The sequence below is a fragment of the Pan paniscus genome, chromosome 4 (genome assembly GCF_029289425.2).
Source record: "Pan paniscus chromosome 4, NHGRI_mPanPan1-v2.0_pri, whole genome shotgun sequence".
NCBI lineage: Eukaryota > Metazoa > Chordata > Mammalia > Primates > Hominidae > Pan > Pan paniscus.
In genome coordinates, this window is record NC_073253.2 from 163984369 (window position 1) to 164007833 (window position 23465).

General features: G+C 45.4%; 1 protein-coding gene across 1 annotated transcript in view; it reads right to left on the reverse strand.

Annotated features, from left to right (window-relative positions):
* The window catches only part of SLIT3 (slit guidance ligand 3), a 639400-nt gene that overhangs the window by 161967 nt on the left and 453968 nt on the right, over positions 1–23465 (reverse strand). Inside the window, exon 6 of the mRNA XM_014345150.4 lies at positions 20734–20805. Coding sequence (XP_014200636.3) covers positions 20734–20805 — 72 coding nt within the window. The remainder of the gene's footprint in view (positions 1–20733; positions 20806–23465) is intronic.

A 23465-nucleotide genomic window follows, 5' to 3' on the forward strand; every position in this document is an offset into this window, starting at 1 on the left:
TCTCCTTGATACTCCCATTGCATGTGTTGCCTTGCACAGGATGCTGTGGGGATAGGTGATTCTGTATTTTCTAGGCATCTTCTGACTCTTTCAGCACATCTAATCTTTTTATTTTGAGATGGGGTTTCGCTCTTGTCACCCAGGCTGGAGTGCAGTGGCACGATCTCAGCTCACTGCAACCTCCGCCTCCCGAGTTCAAGCGATTCTCCTGCCTCCACCTCTCAAGTAGCTGGAATTACAGGCGCCTGACTAATTTTTGTATTTTTAGTAGAGACAGGATTTCACCATGTGGGCCAGGCTGGGCTCAAACTCCTTGACGTCACATCATCTACCCCGCCTTGGCCTCCCAAAGTGCTGGGATTACAGGTGTGAGCCACTGTGTCAGCCTTCAGCACATCTAATCTCAAACAAGTCTGTGAGCTCTGTGCATCTCTTCTTTCTGGTGCATCTCTACAACCATGAATGGAGCTCCTACGGTGCATGTTAGCTCTGACAGGTACTTTTGTGCAGGGAAAAGCAAAGAGAAAGGTGTGAGCTCCATAAATGAACCAGACTGAAATGAGGCTGTTGAAGAATGAAGCCAGGCTATAGGCAAGTACCCGGGCTTACCCTTCTGGAGAAACCTATTATGGAAGCCTAGGGAAAGCATGGCACCTAAGGAAGGCCATCTGCAGAGGCAGAAACATCACGTAGCAGGAGGGCCTTTTGCATCAGTTACTTCAGTGACTACCCAGGTGGAGAGACATAATATGTGGGGAAGTCAGGCCTAGCTCTCAGCTCCCTGACCCCACACCTGCCTCACTATACCTCCCAAAGAGGAACAGTTGGATACAGCCCTTGGTACAATTCCTCATGGTGGCCACTTGTTCCTGTGCCCTTCCATTCTCCGCTCCTCCCAGAACCACATCAGACATCCCTTACTCAACAATCCAATTCCTCTTACCCTCTCCTGAGCCTCCATGGGTCCCTACTGGCCCAGGAAGGACCCTTTCTTTGGAAGCCTTCATGGGTTAAGCCAGATGTCTTTTGCCCTTGGCTTTTCGTAAACACATTATCTTCCTCTTCAAATGCCCTCTACATCATACGTCTGCAAAGGCAGGACCATTTTCTATCCTGTGCATTACCATAGCCTCATGTCCTGCTCTGTACATGGTTGAAATCAAATCCTACTACTTCCGAATTGTGTGGCCTTGGGCAAGTTATCAATATCTCTTATCTGCAGGTTCTTTATTTGTGGGAGGAAACAGGTAATGGTACCTACCTCACAGGCTGGTAAAAGGCTTAGCATGGGGTATGTGCTCAGTAAGTGGAGGCCACTATGTTACTGACATTCATGGAGAGAATCTAGTCCTGGCCTGGCCTATTATATTCCCCTCTACTCCAACCCCCATGGAAATAGAGGTTTACTCAGCATACAGTGTCCCCCATATTCTCCATCCTACCCAAGGGGACCTGTAACAATTCCTTCTCCAGCCCCTTGTGAGCCCAGTCCAAAGCAGGATTCCAGTGGCCTCACCTCCCTTGCCCCAGACTATTCGTGTAATCCCCCACATCTACTTATCATCTGCGTGGTGAAAGGCACAGAACCTAATTCTTTTTTCTCCCTCCCTCCCTCCCATATTTACTGTGCACCTACCATATGTCTGACACTGTTAGGCATATGGGATGGTAAAGAAGAATGAATAGACAAAATTTACATTGCCTGCTTCTGCCTACTTTATGACTTCACTAACTCGCCAATGCAGGTATTTGGCATTTTATGAAGTTGAGCCCACTTAGCTGTTTTGTTTCATATGGCTTCTTTTCTGTGTGTGTGTATGTGGGGAGATGCTCAGTGGGGGATAATCTATCCTGCCTCTGTCCATCCAGAAAGCTTCCAGAATATCTCATCAAACAACACTGAAGAATTTGTCACTGCTATCAGACCAGGCACTCTGCCTTGGCAGGGAGCTTCCTGGGGGTGAGGGCTATGCTTCTCTCCCCTTCTTCATTGGATTAGAAATGCCTCCAGGGCAGAAAGGATCCCTCCATTTCACCTTCTGTCCATTTCAGAGTTCTGGGCTCCACACTTAGGGGAAACCAAGTTAAGGTTGTTGACTGACCACCAGACAAAAAAATCTGAGCATCCTCCCTATCTTTCAAAGAGCAAGAACCCTTTGCAGAGAAGGGGCTTCTTTCCAAGCACACCCAGTCATTCAACATCAGGTGGAGTTCACAGCCCGGCTCTAATTTAGCTGAATATACAGTACAATTATAAGCAGGGCCTCAACTATAACTGCATCCGGCAGTAGTCCAGCAGCGATGACTTATTAATGTATTACTACACTGATATTTAAATGTGAGTCGTAATGAGTGCTATAAAACATTTACGATAATAGCAATTATTCCAGAACCAAAATGACTAAACACAGTATTCAGACTTTCATGATTTGCTGCTTGGGGCTGGCCAGCCCGGGGATATCAGAGGGTTGGTAACCTCTCAGACGCTGATTGCTACGACAGCTACAGTTTTCGTTTCCCTAATAAACACAGATTTATTTGATTTCCAGTCTTGGCAGCTTTTGCCCACACACAGAGTACTGCATTCTATTTGCTTCTTGTGCCGCTGCCTAAGTAGCTGGCATTCAATGAAGGAATTGTTGTTACAACCCCAATGCCAAGGAGAGGTGGTGAGCATGGACCTCGAAGGCAGAGACTAGTTTAGACTGGCTCTGCCACTTACAGCCTATGCAACCATGGGTAAATTTCTTAATCTCATTACGTTTCCTCCTTTGTAACATGGAGATGATAATAGTACTGGGCTCATAGAGCTTTAGTGGCAATTAGATGAGATGTTACTGATAACTGCTAACATTAACTGAGAGCTTATTATATGCCAGACGGGCTCTGAGCTAAGGGTACTGCATTGTACCGTTTCTTTTCTTTTTCTGAGACAGAGTCTCGCTGTGTCGCCCAGGCTGCAGGGTGGTGGTGTGATCTCGGCTCACTGCAACTTCTGCCTCCTGGGTTCCAGCAATTCTCCCTGCCTTAGCCTTCTGAGTAGCTGGGATTACAGGTGCCCACCACCACGTCTGGCTAATTTTCGTGTTTTTTAGTAGAGACAGGGTTTCGCCATGTTGGCCAGGCTGCTCTTCAACTCCTGACCTCAGGTGATCCGCCTGCCTAGGCCTCCCAAAGTGCTGGGATTACAGGTGTGAGCCACCATGCCCAGCCTGTATCGTTTCATTTAATTCCTCCAATTATCCCATGAGGCAGGGACTTTTAATATCACCTCCATTTCATGATTGAAGCATGTGGTAGTGCCAAGATTTGAATCCAAGCAAGACTGAGTCCAGGAATGAGGCCCGTGTTAGTTTCCTATGGCTGCTGTAACAGATTGCCATGGATTTGGTGGCTTCAGGCACCACACATTTATTCTCTTACAGTTTTGCAGTCAGAAGTCTAAAATGGGTTTCTGGGGTGCGTTTCTTTCAGGGGAGAATTTGCTGCCTTGCCTTTTGCAGCTTGTAGAGCCCACCCATGCCCCTCGGCTCATGGCTGCTTCATTGCGTCACTTCAACCTCTTCTTTTTGTTACTCAACGATTTTTTAAAAAATATATTTGAACACAGCTCCAAACAGCCATTGAAGCCTCTTGCTTCTGTTATCACATCTCCTGACACTCACTGTGATCTCCACTTCCTGGGACCTTCCTCTTACAAGGCCCCTCGTGATTACCCTTAGAGCTTATCTGAACAATCCAGGATAACTCCTCCATCTCAGGATCCTTAATGTTGTCCCATGTGCCAGGTCCCTTTTGCCATGTAAGACAACATTCATAGGTTTCTGGGATGAGGTCATGGACATCTTTGGGGGCCTATTAGCTCAATGCCAGGGTACTGAGGCAGGACAAGGGCTCCCCAGGCGGGATGAATACATGAAGATTCACATAATGGACAGCTCCAGGGGTTGGCAAACAACTGCCCACAAGCCTAATCCCATCCAATGCAGCCTGTTTTTGTAAAACTGGTTTTACGCATTCACTTTTGTATTGTCGATCTGCTTTTGCATTACAATAGCTGAGTAGTTGACACACAGACCATATGGCTTGCAAAGCTAAAATATTTTCTATCTGGATTTTTATAGAAATTTTATTGGCCCTTGGCTGCTGTAGAACTGAACCATCCTGTCTCTGCCTTTGTCAGTGATTAAATGTGATATGCTAGGCAAGGCACATAACTGCTCGGAAAGAAGAGGGGTTTAGGTCAGAGGCATTCAAAACTTAAAAACCACAAAAACCATTTTCAGAAATCCCAACTGGCAAGTAGTAGCATTGGGATTCAAAAGCAGGTAGTCTCACTCCTACCTTGGAAGATCAGTCCCGCTCTTTCTGGAACCTGCAATGCCGTGATGGAATCGGAACCTAGGGGAAGGCCCTGCTCAAGAGAGAGGACAGGTGACTCCACCTTGGGTTGTGCATGGAAGGAACTTGGGCAGTGGTTCTCAAAATGTGGTCCCCAGACTGGGTGCAGTGGCTCATGCCTATAATCCCAGTACTTTGTGAGGCCACAGCAGGAGGACTGCTTGAGCCTAGGAGTTTGAGACCAGCCTGGGCAACATAGGGAGACCCTGTCTCTACCAAAAAAATGAAAAATAAAATAAATACATTAAAAAAATAAAAATTAGCTGGGTATGGTGGTGAGCACCGGCAGTCCCAGCTACTTGAGGGGCTGAGGTGGGAGGATCACTTGAGCCTGGTAGGTCAAGGTTGCAGTGAGCCAGGATCATGCCATTGCACTCAGCCTGGGTGACAGAGTGAGATCCTGTCTCAAAAAAAAAAAAGAAAAAAAAAAGAAAAAAGAAAAAAAAAATGTGGTCTCTAGACTAGGCCTATCACCTGGTAACATGTTAGAAATGCATATGCTCAAGCCCCTACTGAATCAGGAACCCTGGGGTGGGTCTCAGCCTTGTGTGTTTAATGAGCTTTCCAGAGGAGTCTCATGCAAGTTCGTGTTGGAAAACCATTGAACTACGGAAAAAGCTAAGAATAGAGCCTTTACTTAAGTGTAGAGGGTGGTATACAGGATGCTCTTTTGCAGCAACTAGGACTGAAGGCCTCTTCTGGGGCAGGCGTGGTGTTTCCCCACTTAGGAAGAAGCCTAAGCTCTGAAATCAACGGAGGTGGCTGTAACCACCCTTGGAGAGCTCCAACTTGGCTTCTGCCCCTGGCTTCCACTGTTCCCTTCTGAGTGTCAACGTGGGGCTCTCCATTGCATCCCTCAAGATAGCCATCTTTGATCTGGAGGAGACACGTCCAGCTGCAGCCACCCCACCCTGGCAACCTTAATAAGGCTGATGTTTCCCTCTGTCTCCTCCGATTAGGCCATTGCTTTTTCACTCTGTGCTTTCCTGGCCCTGGGTGTAATCTGCGTGTTGTGTGTCCATAACACCATGTAATTGGCTCTAATGCAACAATATTATCTGTGAGCATGTATCACATAATTGCAAAACCAGGCATCTGCAGTAAGTGCCACTGCAGCCTCTCTGTGTGCCAACCTTCCTGTGGGTATTCTTGGAATCTCTCCTCTTCCCATCCACATAGGTGGGGATCCAGACTCCTTGGGTCCAAGAGACCCTCTTGGTGGGCTGGCCCACTCATGTCCTGTCTCAAGGCAGATAGACTTCTCCCTAAGTCTACATAAGCAAGCTGGTTTCCTCCTTAATGACCCCCAAGAAGGAGACTCTTGGTAAGTCATCAGCCACCATGATGACAGGATGTCTATTTAATAAAGTGGGCTGAGACATGCCCTGAGTTGTACTTACAAATGTGGGCATCCAATGGCCAGCACAGCAAGCCTAGAAGAAAGTGCAATCTCTGCCAGTGCCTACAGTGAATTAACAGAGGTGGATGCAGCCAAAGTACCAGACTCCTTTCCTGAAGAGCAGCTGAGAGTATAAGTCCTGTGGCTGGACCCTGTGAGAAATACCTAAACCACAGGCAGGGGACGATGTGCACAGAGGGGTTCTGCCAGTGTGCGGACCTCAAGGGGAACTCACTGCTGGCCCTCCCTCTTGCTTGGCTCAGGCAGGGCAAGAGGAATGAAACTGGGGACACTACAGATTCTTGGAGCTGTCCTTTATGTGCCTGCTCTCCTCTCTGGCTCACAGGTCAAAGCAAACCACTCTTCTCAGTCTTGCTGGGCAGCTGCTGATGAGCAGCCAACATGGGACCAGGAATCAGGGCCTACTGCTGATGACCAGGCCCTACGACACTCAGGTCCTAAGAGTGATCGTTATTGGCTGACTCAGCTCTATTAGAATCTGCATGGATGGCTTCTCTTTGTGGACTTGGCCCCAGGAGAGCATACACTGAATGCTCAACCCCACTCTCTCAACCTCGGGTTGAGAGGGGCATCCCCAAGCCTCCCGCTCAGCCCAGGGCCTCCATCCTCAGCACCTCCTCCTAAGTATGCTATCATTTTTAAGTGAAACTCCCTTTACTGTTTCCCTCATCTCCAGGTTGAACTTGCCTTTCTCATCCAGCTGTACACTGCTGTAATGTGCCTGGGGGCTCTAGGAAGCTCCAGAAACCAGGAATAAGAACGATGCAACAAAGCATCCTTAGAGAAAACCTAAGCAGAATAGTATAGGTTCTCCTGTGAACACACTACTTTCCTCTAATGAGCTAGACTAGTCAAGGATATTGCTTTGAAGCTTGCCAAAATCTTCCAGTAAAGGTATCTTTGATGTTCATAATAGCAGAAATAATGCTGATACTATTTATGAAGTGTTTACTAAGTCCCAGCACTAGCCTGAGCACTTTTCATACATTATCTCATTTAATTCTCCCAACACTCCTGAGATATTATTACTTCCACTTGGAAGCCAGGAAATGACATAAACTCTGCTCAGATCTCACAGCTAGAGTTGCGGAGCCAATATTCAAAGCCGAGAGGTGTGACGCCAGGACCTATATTTTTCATCATTACACAAAACTGCCTCTTACAGGATTGTCTTCAGACAGACAGATGTCACCTTTCCAGCTTCCACATTTTTCCAAGGTGGAGGTGAATCACATGAGTTTGTGAGGGACCCATCCTTTACTGGTCCCAGAAGTGGCGGGGAACATGGTGTTGGCCTCACTGCTGAGGCTGCTCCAAGGCAACAGCACTAGACAGCCCTCCTCCTGTCCAAGGAGCAGGGACAGCTCAGCACAGACAGTGAGGGAGGTAGGAGAGGCAACGTAGGACAGAGGACAACTAGGTCCCAAAGGCGTCTAAGGTCAAGGTTTGGCTAACACGTATCAGTGTTGCCAAAAGCCTAGTGGCCCTTACTGTTGGATGGGTTGACTGGAATTTTTAAGAATACCCTGTAGAATAGAAAGTACAGATCTGCCTGCTCCTTAAGCAAAGCTTCTCTTTTGCTTGTTTGGAGTGGGCGATGGGTCTCCAAGGGCATATGAGGCGGGAGGAATAAGAGAGATTGGTGGGGGTGGGGGAGAGTGGAGGGAGAGGTGAGACAAGGGTGGGAAGCCATCTCTTTGGCATTACCTGCTTTCCTGGACTATCCTGGGTGCTGCATATTACTGAGTTCCTTGATCTCCCTGTGGACCGTTTAAATTAAAGCTCATAACCATTGTGTGGGCATATAATGAAAACAACTGATGCTGCACTGATTAGTCCATTACTCTCAACTGTTAGAAAACATAATGATCTCACAAGGGGCCTTATTCACTGACGTATAGCAGTCGAGCTCTCATTTGACACCTCAAATTAGCAGCCAAAGCAATAACAGCTGGGGTTTTTGTCTCAATATTTGTACCCGACTCTAAAGTGATTTGGCACCGGGTGAGCGTTATTTTTAAACACACAGCTCTCACCGCCAAGTAACATTTTAAATGGTCTCCAGGTGTCATGTAAAACCTACAGAAATAAATAAAAACAATCAGCTGCCAATTTGGGCCTTTGATAATACAGATTCCTTAACAAAAGGGCTTGTCTTTGGTTCTTTTATTATATACTCATATTATGACAGGCAGAAATTCGTCTCCATCCACTCGGCAGAGCCTCGGTGTTCAAAGAAAAACAATACCTCCAAAAAATGTTAAAAGTGGAAGATCAAAAGAGAAAGATAAATCCTCAAATCCTGTCACTACTCAATCAGATCCTGTGTTTGGGGGTCCCTTGACTCCGAAGAACTCCTTACTCATTTACTGAGATGATCACAGATACTGCCTAGCAGTGATTCAGAATGGCTCAACTGCCTTCCAATGATGGAGCTTATTTTAAAATGTACTTTAAATGACCATGTGAATGAGATGGACTTGGTCTCCCAATTCTGTTTCATCATCTACAGACTGAGACCATGGACAGTCTTGACTTAGAAATCAGGCAATTGCCAACGTGTCCACAGATGCAAGAGTGACCTCCAACTTACATTACTGGACAGGTGAGTTTGCAGTTGAAAAGGGAAGAAACAGGCAATTTCCACCTCAGCTGCATTTGGTGCCTAGCCAGTAAGAGAGGAAGAAGAGGGACATTTTGAAAATATCCATGAATGTGTATACTAGGAGTGGGCAGAGAGCAAGTCTGTTTCATGTAGTTACATAGCCAGAGCCTGGCCCAGTGTTTGGCACGTAGGAAGCCTCACTGTTTACTGAATGGGTTGGCGAATATCAAAGCATGAACGGTCAGGTTTTTGGCATCTTTTGATACAAATAAATTTCCACTCTGAACAGCCTTCTGGGCTAATCCAGGAGTACAAACACAATTGCCTACGGGAGTGAGGCTTGTCATATAAGTGAGTGAGCTGCATGGGGACTGTCGTAAACCCAGCCTTACTAAATGGGATCGTCACTTCTTGTTTCAAGAGACTCTGTTATGCTGGAATGGGGGTGCAGCATTGCCAGTTCTTCCCTTTTGTTATTTTTAAAGAGAAAGCCAGACGTCTAGAATTTTCATATGAGGTCTCCTGGTTTTTTAATATTCGCAGCTAAAACACCTTGAGTATCAAAACCCACAAATGAAACACCTGGGGGCTGGATCTGGCTTGCAGGTGCCAGTTTTTGGTCTCCGAACCAAACAAATTCATTCAATAATTTAAATCAGAAAAAATATAGTAAGAAAATCAAAGTGCTTCAATGGCATTATGGTGAAATGTAGTTGAAATCTTCCTTCTACACAGCAACTCCCAAAGGGCAGCCACCAGTGATGAATTATCTTTAAATGATTGTAAATTATTCATTGTTTCTCCCCCCACAACCATCATTACTTGGGGACAAAGAGCCCTGAATAAGTTTCTGTTTCTAAAGGTAAGACTGTTTTCCACCAGGCAGGTGAGCTCTTGTCTGGTTTTTGCATGCTTTTCATTAGTTCTGTGGCCAAACATATAGGTCACTTTTTGTGGACAGTCAAAACTGAGCCACTTCAGAGCTGTTAGAAAAAGCTGCACAGGGTGCATGAGGCTCTGTTCCTGGGCTGAGATGCCAGAGAGGTCCTGCTTTTTATCCTCTGATATTTGCAAGGGAGGGAGTCTCCCAGGAAGCTGAGTGCAATTTACAGCTTGGGCTAACTGGGCTCAGCAATGGGCAGGGGACTCCAGTGCTTACTCAACGGATTTCTGGTCATCCCTGGCAGCCAGGGATCAATGATGTGGAATCTGGTCTCTTCCAGACTGCCATCTGACTGGACAATCTATTGGGCACTAGAGTGGCCATTTCCCAAGCAGTGGCCAAAGGCCTGGAAGGCCCTAGAAAGGGAGGGTGTTGTCCTCATGCTGAATGCAAAACGTTCCCTCTAGCAAAATGCTAGAGATTAAGAGGTGATGGCATGAACAGGACATGAAAGCTGGCTTCACTTACTATTGCTTCCTGTCTGCTGATATAGGGGCAAGTAGACAGCAATAAAGAGAACTGGATAAAGAGCCAAAAGAACTGCTTTCTGGCCTGGTTCTTCCACGAATTTTTCCTATGGCTGTGGACAAGTCATTTAACCTTTGTGAGGGAGTTTCTTTTTTTTTAAAATGAAGTGGTGGAACCAGCTGACCTCCAGGGTCTTTCTAGCCTAAAATTTCACTCTCTAATTCCAATTGGGTTGTGCTGGCTCTAAAATAGCATTTCTGGATTGGGAATCATTTTCCAGATGTTAGAGGAAGTGGTCATGGATGCCCAGATCTGCCTAGCTCTGCACAGACAGGACATCTGGCCAAAGTCTGGAAGTCACAACTAGCCCCCAGTGTGCAGCATGCGAAAACAGTTAGGCAGGGCCAGCTCTTTTTCTTTCTCTGTTTATGCAAATACCTGGCTCAGCTTCTGTGGGGTTAATGGGCTTGGTTCCCTAACTGGCTGCCGCATCTCTAGTATACCTGTGGAGACAGGAAGGGCTCAGGCAGGGGAGTGATTTTCTTACCCAGTTGACTTTGTGGAAGTCATTTGCAAGGCTGTGAGAAGCAAATAATGGGGACCAGGGAACGAATTTACACTGAAAGGGTTTCGTTTTGGTGGGCCATTGTTGTAAGGATCATACACCTGGGTTTGGATAAAAATGGGTGTTTCGTGGGTATAAGACCCAGATGCTTAAATTTAGATGGAGAAAGGGCTGGGCACAGTGGCTCATGCCTGTAATCCCAGCACTTTGGGAGGCAGAGGCGGGCGGATCACTCGAGGTCAGGAGTTTGAGACGGGGGGGTCCAACATGGTGAAACCCCGTCTCTACTAAAAATACAAAAATCAGCCAGGTATGGTGGTACATGCCTGTAATTCCAGCTACTCGGGAGGCTGAGGCAGGAGGTGAGCCTCGGAGGTGGAGGTTGCAGTGAGCCGAGATCATGCCACTGCACTCCAGCCTGGGACACACAGCGAGACTCTGTCTCAAAAAAAAAAAAAAGATGGAGGTGGAGGGTGAGGGGAGTGGCAGATATTTCAAAGATTTACTGTTAGAAAAGACACTATTTAAACATTCTTAATGGATGTGAAATGGCTGGAGAGATTTGGAGCAGGACAGGGAAGCAGGCCTGGTGGGAGCTATGGTGATTTGCAGAACATGCCCTGTCCAGACAGGGTACCCACCCACACTTAGCTCCCAACGTGCACCGGCCAATAAGGTAGCCATGAGCTACATGTGGCAATTCACATTGGAATCAATTAAAATTAAAAATTTAAAAATTCAGTTTCTCAGTTGTGTAAGATGCACTTCAAGTGCTCAAGAGTCATGTGTGGCCAGGGGCTTCCATCCTGGATAACACAGAGATGCAATATTTCCCTCATCACAGAAAGTTCTACTGGACGGTGCTGCTGGAGAGATCCTAGCCACAGGCGGGCCCAGGGTTGGCAAAGCTTCTAGATATTCATTGGAAGTTGAATTATAAACTTTTACATAAAATTACTTGAGTTTTAAATGTTGGCAACAAATTCTAATTATTTGTATACATTGTAAACATTCTAATTATTTGTAAACAAAAAAATTAAAGAAAAATATAAAATCCCACATCTGCTGTTTTCATTCAACCCATGGGCCAGCAGTTGGAGTCCTCCGATTTAGTTACAAGTTAAAAGAAAATGGACTCTCTAGAGCTTTTTGACAAAGAGTTTGAAGAATCCAAATATGACCTTGGAGAAATGGAGTCATTATTTCCTTCATCCCTCCTTCATCCACCATCCCTTACTTCAAAAAAAAAAAAAAAAAGTGGTTTTTTTGTTTGTTTGTTTTGTTTTTTTGTGCTGGGTGCGGTGACTCATGCCTGTAATCCCAGCACTTTGGGAGGCCGAGGTGGGCAGATCACTTGAGGTCAGGAGTTCGAGACCAGACTGGCCAACATGGTGAAACCCCGTCTCTACTAAAAATACAAAAAAATTAGCCAGACGTGGTGGCTGGCACCTGTAATCCCAGCTACTCAGGAGGCTGAGACAAGAGAATTGCTTGAACCGGGGAGGCGGAGGTTGCAGTGAGCCCAGATTCCACCACTGCACTCCAGCCTGGGCGACAGAGCAAGACTCCATCTCAAAAAAAAAAAAATCTGTTTTTGTTTTAGTTTGTGTAGAGGTCTTGCTATGTTGTCTAGACTGGTCTCAAACTCCTGGGCTCAAGCAATCCCCCTGCCTTGGCATTGGGATTACAGGCGTGATCTACCTCACCTGGTCCATCCCTTACTTTTTAATACCTTCAAAGATAGAAAATGAAAGCTCAGGGAAAAGTAGGAATGTTGATCCTGTTCTTCCCAGTCTTTTGTCTCCATCACCTTCTCCACATCATCCTTCCTTCCATTAAGCCAGTGGGTAGGAGAGGGCCAAATTCCTGTGAGAGCTCCTAGGATCTTGACTTTCAAGACTCAGGTCTATAGAAAAGCAGACTCTCAGCCACAGGTAAGCTGAACTGTCCAATCTTGGGCATCCCTGGTGGGAATGGCAGCGGCTGTGGCAGGCAGGTTTGGCTGTTCAAGAGGAACAGGGCTCCCTGGCTTGGAGGTCCATGAGTGTCATGGGATGAGCGCTGATCTAGAGGCAAGTTATTCACTAAACATTCTCAAATACTGGTCACCAAAGCCCCTGCTGGGAGCTGAGGGGATGGTGAAAGGGCAGAGGCTGACCATCAGGCAGGGGCACCTTTGCAAATCAGCACAGAAGCCCGGTCTTAGGAGTGAACTGACCGCTGTAGGCATGTGGCTGCTCTATGGTATTTCCCCTGCCCTCCACATCTTGCCCTTGAAAGAAAACTCTCTGGAATCTTTCTCCAAACATGGAGAACTATTTTTCCAGTTTGTTCTAGGTGGGACAAAGCATTTCAAAAGATTGCTCCCAAACCAAGTTTGTCAAGTCTCAATCCCAGTGCAGAGATCCGGCAGCTGGACTCTGTGGCCCCTGGGGACAGCAAGACCACCACGACTTGCTGACTCCCCCTAAGCGCTACTCACGGGAGAAGTTAACAGGAGGTTCGTTGATTCAAGATCCTTTGCTGATCAAAAACAATTCAATTATCTTCTCCACATCCTCTTAACCCAGGAATGTACACCAATACATTTTCAACTTCAGAGATGAAACTAGCTTTTGGTTAACAGGAAAGTGAAATCAACTAGAAACCACAAGTTTCCCGCAGATTCCAGGTATTTTAAAGGTGAAAGTGCTACTTACTTAAATGGAAAAAAAAATTCAGATTTCAAAGTAATTTTTACTTTTTCCTTAAGCTGGGGTTCTCAAAACCAAGCTAGTCATTTGAAGAGCATGACTGTCATGGAACCTGGAGTCTGGATGACTAAGAAGGAGGTGTGTGTTGAGTGGCACGAGAGCATTTATAGAAAACCCAGTTTCTTTCCTAGTATTCTAGGGGCTGAATGGAAGTTACAGATGCTTTCTATAGAGTGCAATTTTAATCCTGATTGCATGAACATATCACAATTTACAGCACAGTACCAAAAGAAAAATATCTGGAGATATTTTAAGACTTTCATTAAGCCATGACAGTTCTATATTCAAAACTATGTCATGACTAAACACCCTGATAAAATGTTTGTAGCTCCCAGAGAAACCCAGGTGAAACATTTTATAAATACATAAAAATGAGTCTAGTCTCTGCTGTAACACACCAATTTTCACTGTAGCTCCGATTTTGTTCCTTATTAAAATGAGAAAGAAAGATCACCATTTAGCCAGAGAAATGCAAAATCAAAGGTAATGTGAAAAGTGGACTGGTTCAGTAAAATACTACGTTGTTCAACATTTAAAATGATTCCAGGACAACCATATCTTGTTCTCTTCAGAGACAAGCCATAACAGGGACTCTAGAGACTGGTGTTGTGGGCTTCAATTCAGTTAATTAATTTCAACTCGATTTGGTTCCACATACTTTAACTGGCCACTTAGTACATGCCAGGAGTGAGTGAGATGTGGACATAAAGCAGAGAAACAGTACAGAAGTATTTACCAACTTTACTTATTATGAGCGTCCCGATTGGGAGCCTGCTATTTGCTAGGCACACACCAACGATATCTCTTTTAACCGACACAGCTATTCTCAGGGTTAGGAATTACAGTTTCCATTTTTCTGTAAGGAAATGAACCCCAAACCACCTAGTCTGGTAAAGATGAGCTGGAAGCTGGTTCTATGAGAGGACTCTAGCCCCTCCAAAGCTCAACCATGGCTCTGTACCTTCATGTCTGGGGCAGTTTTGTGGAACTGGATCTGTTGCTGATTAAGCTGAGGTCATAAATTTAGATCTAAGCACCCTAAGGGTCAGTGTTTCAATAACTATGGTTTCTGAAGTTTTCTGGGCATTCACTACAGATAATGATGTCACTAGTGCATATAATTGTTTCTATGTATGTGTGTTCCGGTAGGTGCTTTTAATTTTAATTTTTATTTTTGTTAAGGGCAGGGGCTCAGATATCAGGCAGAAATGGATCTGAGTTCAGAAAGAGTAGTCCCCTTGTACTTGCCACTGTGACTCTGGGCAAGTCAGTCAACTTTTCTAAGCATCAGTTTCCTGACTGGTGAAATGCAGTTCCTAGGATGTGCCTCATAAAGTTGTGGTGAAGATTTAATTGAGATGCCTCATTCTACTGACTTATCACAGTACCTAAAGATGCTCAAAAATAGAAGTAGACTCTCAAAAATAGTAGATGCTCAAACATGGGACTCTAACAAGATAATATAATCATACTAATAATTATTGTACCATGGTACTATATATTACCGTTACATCATTATTATTATTCGTTAATCCTCTGGCTCTGCATCCAGAGGAAGCTCAGCTGAAGTGGCCAACACACTGCGACTTGCATTAAACTCTGGGTTCTCTGAAGTGGGCAACATCGTGCTTGAATATCCTAACACCCTGTACCAGGACACCAACCCCGCTCTAGGAGAGTGAGCACACCCTGACCTAGGTTTCAGGACTGCTGTCAATTTTTTTCCACTGCCTTCCTCTTGTACCAGAAAATGACCTTTTCCCCATTCACTCTTCTTCGTCTACCTGTGGGGTTCCGCGTCAGGCCACGTTGAACCCACCAGGATATGACTGAATTAGAACTACCCTAAAAATCTGGTTAGTTCTGCTATTGCTTTAACTCTTCAATCTCTCCTCTCTAAACATGGGCTTGGTGGCCTCAGTACACCAGTTGATCCAGGGGCCTGGGGAACAAGAACCAGGGTAGGTGGGGCGGCTCTTGTGATGAAGACGTGGAGCTAGGGTCACCTCTTGTTTTTCACCCTCATAGGCATAAAACCAATTACAACTGCTGTAACATCAAAGGCAATTTGGAGACTAGTTTAACCCTTGAGAAGAGCTCCTCAGAAGGTGAGACATGAGGGATTCGTGATTGCCTCTGGGGTGTCCTTGCTTAGGTTCAGGCGTCCTGGACTCCACATCACTAAGCTCTCTCTGTGTGTCCACTCCATCATGCTGGTGAGCTCTGGCCTATGGAGCTCAGCCTGCCAAGCACCTGCTCACTTCAAGCTTTACTGTACCCAGCGCCCAGCACCGTGCTGGCCACACAGCGTGTCTTTTCTTCTTGGATGGGTCAGCACAGGGGCCACGTGGGCTGGCAGTTAATGTAAATTGGTAGGGGTCAGTGGCAGAGTGGGGTCTACATGCCCCGTCCAAGGAGGACAGGTGTTCCCCAGCCACAGCTGACTGCAATGCAGAAATGCCGGCCCACAGTTGCCAGTGCTTCTAGTTTTTCCAGAGAAGCTGGAAATCTGGGCTTTTATGTAAGATATCTCAATTTTTAAATGTGAAATGCTAATTTCAATTTTTAAAAAACATTCCACAGGACAAAAGAAAAATCTCACCTATGGGAGCAATATGGTGTGTGGTCCAGTTTGTAGCCTCCAGTTTAAAGAGAGCTAAGAGCCGGATCATCCCTTGTTTCTGTCACAGACAAACATTTGCCCTCCCCCAGTCTCCTAAATAATACCCAAAACTTAATGGTGGGTTTTGAAAGGATGAACTATGCTTGGGATTCCCAATCTTACCAGGGGCTCCCTTCTGAACAATTGCATATAGGTGCCCAATGCGGACAGAAACACGGGTGAGGAGTCCCAAATTCTAAGTTCCCCTGTTACCGCCAACTTGCTGCTGACTTCAGGCAAGTCTCCTAGCCAGGGCCAGGCCTAGGGTGAACCAGGCGAGGTGCTCAGGGTGCAGAATGCTAGGTGGCATGGGCCTCTCTCCAGTGCCTGCTCTCTGGGTCTTAATCTGGACAGTGAGAGGTCATCCTGGAGACACCTAAGGTCCCACCAGCGCCAACCTATAATAATGTCAGTGAATTTCCAAAATTGGCAAGTGACATAAATGGGAGTGAGAGCTTCCAAACAGCACACGCCGGTTATCTATGGACCTGTTGGGATCTCCATGCCATTTACCTGGCACCAGTGATTTCTCAAGGGCAGACCAATCACCAGGAGATGAGAGCATTTTCAGGATGTGTTTCTGTTATCTGTGGTCTGGCATTTTTGACAACGTATTTATTGAACTTCTGACTTGCTACCTTTAGTCAAGGGACAATGTCCAAAAGTATTTTTTATTCTCCCATAATACTACTGAAAAACAATTCATGACATATGTTATTAATCAGGTTTTCTCATTTTTGTTTAACTTGTCCCTACTTTTTTTTTTCATTAGAGTTAAGCATTTTTTTTTTTCTGACCCATGATGGTACGTTAGTCAGGGAGGTGCCACTATAACTGGTGAAATGCCTGGCCATCCTCAGCCTGGCTGGTATGGGCTAGAAACCCAGGGCTCAGAGCACCAGCACAGTGCATCCTGACCACGCAGAGCCAGGAATGCAGTCTTGGCATATTCAACTGCAGTATAAGCACGACTTACTTGGAGAAAACCTAGTGTTGTATGCGAATTGCCAAAAGCATAGAACAGGTGGAAATTAAAGGGCAATGATTTGAGTAACAGCAGAGGGTCTGACTCACAGCGGCTCGGTCCCTCAATTAAGAACCTTAAATGCCACAAAGTTGAGGCTGTATTTTTTTAGGGGGGGAGACAGTTCTAGAAAGTAGAGCCCCCAAACTGTGGAGTGCCAAAGTCTATGGCAATGGCCACGAGTGGGAATAAATCATCTCTGGGGCGACAAGTGTATCAGTGAAAAAGCAGGACGAGTTCCTTACTCCTGCAAGTTTGATTTACCTTCAACTTTGTGGGCACCCGTTAACTGGGTAAAGGGAATGACAGGGCCAATTTCACAAGCCTGTGAAAGGCTCCGACGTTCTCCCCAGCGGGATTGTGAGTCATTGCTAGTTTGCCTCCATCAGTTCTTGAGGCCAGTTCACACCACCCTGCAGCCCACAGCCGCCATGCTTCAGGGCAGCCAAACACCATGGCAGCCTTGGCAACATGCATCCAAAAGGCAGCTTGGTAGAATGGTTAATCACACAGACTCTGCTGCTAATTAGCTAAGCAGTTACTTGCCTTCTCTGAGATGGGCTACTTTTTTTGTAAAAGCAGGGTGAGGGTAACAGTAGTTCTATTGAGAGATTGTGAGGATGGCAAGAGCTAGTGCATGTAAAAGCACTGGTGGTATCACTGGGCTTGAGTAACTGCTAGCGATTTTCATTTTCCTCATTATTCCTCCTCTGTAGTGGCACGGAAGGAATGAGAAGTTTCGCCCCCGATACTATGCTTTTCTTCTTACTTCCTGGAAAGGGGAGGCGATGGCTCCTTTCCCTGTCCACCATACTCTGCACTGGACATCCCCCATCGGGAATGAGTCAAAAATGAGGTTGAAGTGGGCAGATTTCAGTCTTTCCCAACTTTGTACCAGTTCATTTCTTCTCATAGTCAGTGGTTCCCTCTCAGGCTCACCTCCAATGTTCTCATTCAATGTAACTGGTAAAACCATCGTTAGCCTTGATGGAAAGAAGTTTTATGGTATTTCCATCCACAGGAGGGATGGAATAACAGGGTTATTGCATGCGAAATACTTCTACTTGCAGTTGACATCCATACACTTTCCTTAAGTTAATTTGAGAGCTTTCTGGGACAACCAATGTGTCTTTGCTTGATTTCTACTTCATGCTGCCTAATGTCAGAGAAAACATACCCGAAACATTACATTTTGTCTTCTTAATTTGCAGACTTTTAAGCTTTAGATATTTTAAAATGCTCTTTCTGGCGATAGGATGTTTTGAACTCTCCTCTTTCACTCAGAAATTTATCAAGCTAATGTGTAATACTGTCACTGAGTTCCTATTTATTATTTCATTGTCAAGATTCTTTATGGAGCCTAAATTGTGATTACAGAGAAGCACTATAAAATGTCAATGTGTGGATGAGATTTGGAAGGTCTAGGGGTGGGGAGGGGAGGTTCTTTAAATGGAGATGTCAGCTCCAGCCAAGTACAGAATGGCTCACCATTAAGATGGATGGTTTCAAAGCTGTGTGCCTCTGCTGGAAATTAAAAACCCATGGAATAACTGATTATGATTAATTTTAAGTACTTAGCCATGTGAAGCCAAATGAGAGTGTCTTTAAAACAAAGCTATTGATCTGGCTTTGTTTGGAATTGAGAAGATAAACTAATCAGATCCTATGGGCTCTTTGCAATGATAAGGAATGAGAACTTTTTTTTTTTCTTTCAGTCACAGGTTTTTAAAGCTTCAACTTGGAGACACCTGGTGCATCTGGATACTGTTTTTTCTTTTTTGTTTTTTGTTTTGTATCTGAGTAGAGGAGAGCTGTCCAAATCTGTCCTGGGCAAGGGCTTGATGGGGGTGAGGGTATATAGGGGCAAAGTTAGGAAAGTGGAAGGGATGGCAGTTATGAGAGCCCCTCCTATGTAGTACATACACTGTCTGTTTCTAAAAGTTGGGGAGATAGACTCAGAGAGATGAAGACACTTGACCCAAGCCCCACCCAGGTGTGTCTGGCTGTAAAGCCCTCTCTTCTCCCTCAGACTGCCTTCCTGGTGAGGTAAGACAACACCGTTCCTAGCACAGAGAATGAACGTGAGGGCTGTCAGGTTGTCACAGCTGTTTCGTGGCAGCTGGTGACTTCCATTTCCTGGTCTCTTCCCAAGAAATTTTCTCATCTTTCTCATTCTCTCTGTCAAGGGAGGAAAAAGGTGATGTGCTGTGAGCAGCCCTTTCTACAAATGCTATTTTGCAGGCAGGGAAAATCCTGCCTACCCTTCTCAGCCCCAGCCTCCTGATAAGAGGAGTCCTAGGTTACTAAATTTGGGCTGGCATCCTCTCCCTCGCAGACGGGCATTTGTTGCCAGTTCCAGGGTCAGAGTTTGAGTGAGGAGAGACAATCTATCTCAGAAATGACAATCTGATCTCCCTGGCTGTGGGTCCTGTCTTTTCTGGACCGGGAATTCTCGGCTTTCATCCGATTTCAAGCAGCTTGCAGCATCAGCATCCCCTTTTATTTCCCGTGATTCCTCTTGGAATCACCTTCCTCTCAAATAACGTGGAGAGGCTCTCTCCAACCCGTTGCTAGTATCTGCGGGGCCAGGTGAAGAGGAAGGCGGAGGGAGGACCTTTCACTCATTCTCTCACATACAAAGGAATGCTTCAAAATATTCATTCACCTGTTTATTTGGCATTCATTGATTCTTCTGGAATCAGAGATAGGTAACCTGTGACTGTGTAATTTTTTATTTTTAGGAGGAGGCTCGAGAAACCCCACTCTGCTATCAGTCACTGGCTAGAATCGTACCATGGGAATTATTTTTAGAACGAAGCAGCTACATAATTTGGAAAGGGGAAGTCACTCCCAAGACAGAGCAACCAACCCTTTCATTTTACAAATGAGGAAACTGAGGCTCCCAGAGCCGAAGAGACTTGCCCAAGGTCACACGACTAATCAGTGGCAGAATCCGGACTCAACCACACGTCTCCTGACAGAAGTGGCACAAGTTCTTCTGTGCTGTACTGCCTTCCTCTCTGGGCTTCTCTAAATCAGGGACAGCTAGAAGTGTAGCTTTGGTGAGAATAACCAAAATGTTTTCTTACACAATTCAACTTTAGCTGGAATGACCCCAAGATGACTCCTAGCTGACTTTCCTCCTGGGAGCTGGGTTTCCTTAGTTAGACTCATTTGAAAATCCAGAGCTCAGAAAGGCAGCTACACATTCTTTCTAGACAAGGTGTACAGGGTAGGATTTTGGGGAAGGGGCTGTCTCCTCTCACCTCCCCCTATTGCCCGCCCTCCCACCCCCCACCACCCTTGGCCCCTTTAAGGTCACGGTCACTGTTTAAAGTTTGAATTGAAGCCTGAGATGAGATCCCAGGAGCAATAGCAATGACTGGGCTTTCCCAGGCTGTGTGGCATTTACCCTGCCCTGTGCCAAGGTCCCTTTCTGATTCAGGTAATTCCAGCTGACCTCCTGGCACTAACCCCTCTCTCTGGCCCCAACCCCGGCCCCTGTCTCCCAGTGTGCCCGCACTCAAACGCACTGTCCCTGATGCTGTGGCAGGCTCTGGGGGGGTCTGCTCCAGCCCATCTGTTTCTCCCAGCAACAAATACTGCAGGAGCACTGGGGGAAAAGGAGAAAGACTCAATTGAGACTTAATTAGCAGGAACCTCAGTTTGTGGGAGGTAAGAAATCACACTTGGCTGCCTGCAGACACTTTGACCAAGGTGAGCCGGAGGGATCCCCTGGTTCCCAATTTTAATAGCACTGCAGCAGAGACCAGAAATGCATTCACACAGACCCTCCTGCACACACTCTCCCCCTCTCTCCTCCCCACACAGACACACACACATACACACACATGCACGCACACACAAGGCAGCGATCGCAAAATCAACTCACAGGATCTCCAAATCGCGCAGCGCTCGGAAGGCTCCATCTTCAATGCAGCTGATGTGGTTGTTGTCCAGTTGCCTGTGGAAAAGCAGGGGAGAGCATGAAGGCTGAGCGGGGGCAGCGTGAGGGGCCGGCGGCCCGGGCCACCCGAGCGCCTGTCCCTCCACCCCCTTGCAGGCGCTGCTGGTCCCCGCCAGGAGCTTGTGCAGAGCCAGCCTGTCTGCCACGCTGCTCCGTCTCTCCTCTCTGACTGTCTGAGAGAACTACACAGACGAGCGCACCAAAAGGCTGTCAGGTCTCAGTAAATATTAATTGCGCATTTTTTTTTTTTTTTTTTTTAGGCAGAAGGGAGTAATTTCATTACATTAGGGCATCCAATCCATTACGAGCTCTTACCGTCATGTCACTGAAACAATTTCATTAAGCTAAAGGCCTGTAAATCATTGGAGGTCACTGCTCTGCCCTCCGCGACCTCCCAGAATGCTTTTTTCCTCTCTCCCGTTCCCCCGTCTCCCTTTTACTGGAAGTTGCAGTCTTCTGCTCTGACACAGTGCTAAATCTCAAGGCTTTATCTACCCAAGAGCGGCAAGGGTGCATGGGGAATATACCAATTCCAAATTAGACTCAACTAATCTAATTTTATAGTCTTTTTATTATTCTAAGCACCAAATGTCTGTGGTGGTTTGATGCCTCTGTGCATTGTTACGGGGCCCATCTGGTAGGTCATTCTATTGAAGCATTTTCTGACTAAATACAGATTCCCTCAAACTGCACCAGCCATCATCAACATTAAAGAAATTCATTGACGGAAGCATTCATGAAGAGGGGAAGAAGGAATATCATTATTGCCTTAAAGATGCACCACTTTGATTTAAATTGGGAAGAATTAAATGCACCTATTTCCAGACTCCTTTGTAATTTCCCTTTCCATCCTGTGAGCATGAAAATAATGTCTCTTAAAAAGATGCCTTGACTAATATACATTCTAGTTGGAGACTGAGCTATTTTAGTTGAGGGATCATACATAGATACCGGTTTGTTTTTTTTTTCTAAATCAAAATATATATAATGTGTAAGTCAGGATATCAACCATGATCGCACCCCAACTTTAATAGCATATATTACATACATAACCCATTTTATTCCTTAAAAAACCATAAAAAACAACAAAAAAGGTGTTATACAGGAAATGGTTATTGACACCAGATTGTTGTACTCTGTCTGCAGAGCACACTGTGGTCTTTGGGGCTGCAGGACAGGTGAAAATAACTATGGCTGTACTAAAAAACTCCCAGACTCTTTTAATTTTCTCCACCTCTCAGGTGGAGGGATTTCCTGGTGTTGGAATTTTCATGTGTAACTTGAGCTAAACTATCCCAGGACAACTCTCCACAAAAGACATGTCAAAGCTACCTTTGGGAACCCTCTCCCAGGGCTTTATTTTCTACTGAAGGAAGGCAGGATTAAAATTAAAATACTATTATCTTTGGATAAGTATCCAGATGTAGAATTGCATAAATGCACACAAATAAAACGCAATAGAGTGATACCGTGCATTACAACAGACAGACTCTGTCACGATATTATGGAGAATTATTAATACATCATCTCAATAGATGCTCATGATAGAAGATTTAGATATTTAGAATAAGAAAATAAACAGTCCACAGGCATCTCGAGAAGCAGAAGCACATTTTCGGTTGGCAAGTTCTGTATCTAGCGTTCAAAGTTCTCACTGATGCCCACTCACATGGAGTCTCACCACGTCTTCTCGACCCCTAATTCTTCTGGAGCCTTTATTCACACGAGTTTGCTGAGCCTCTTTTTCATAGATTTCTTGCAGTGTTGGGGCCGCCGACTCCCTGCAGAGGTTCTATGAAGGCAGTCTAGTCCTGCTGCCCAGCTTCTAGATTTATCATCAGCTTAGAGGCCGGTGAATCAACAACCTCTACCCCACGCCAAGGCCACCAAACCTTACCAAGCAGAAATGCAGTGGAGTTGGCTTTTGGCTTCGAGAAACTGTTCAATGAACATGCTGAATTCGGCAAAAATGGCACCATCCGCCTAAGTAGAAAAGGATCTAAATCATCACATTGGGCAGTCCAGGGTGTGTAAACATGGCAGTTTGTGGTGCATCGGTTTCCGTGCAGACTTTTCATAAAGGTCCTTGCTATTAGTATATTATTTATTTACTGGATTTGTGAAGCATTTTCTATTCCTTTTCTTTTTGAGAACACCAGAAATCAAACAGGAGACTCTACATGTACAGAATTTTATGTGGAAAGAATGGAATCTGCAGGGAAGAAGAAAATGCCATAGAAAGAAGAGAATAAACAAAAGTGGGAGAAAGAGAATAAAAAAGTATGTGGTGAGGGGAGATAGACAAAAGATTTTTTAAAAAGACTAAACACACACTAGTAAATATCCCATCACAGTCCTGCTACTCAGCAAACTGAAGTGGTGGAGACAAGAGTCTTTGAGAGGGCTCTGATCATTTTCAGGCTAAAAGCAGAGACATCTAATATGTTACTAATTACGTGACGTTTAAATATTTTCAGTGGGTGGCACAAGTTGACATCAAGTTTATTTGCAATGGGGAAAACTGAGCTTTACTATAAGCATCTCTGTGGGTGTATTTTATAGACTATTTTAAAACACGAAACATCAAAATTTAAAATATTTATGCATAAGTGTGCTTTTCTAGAAGACATTTATTATAACTGAGATTGTCTCCTTTT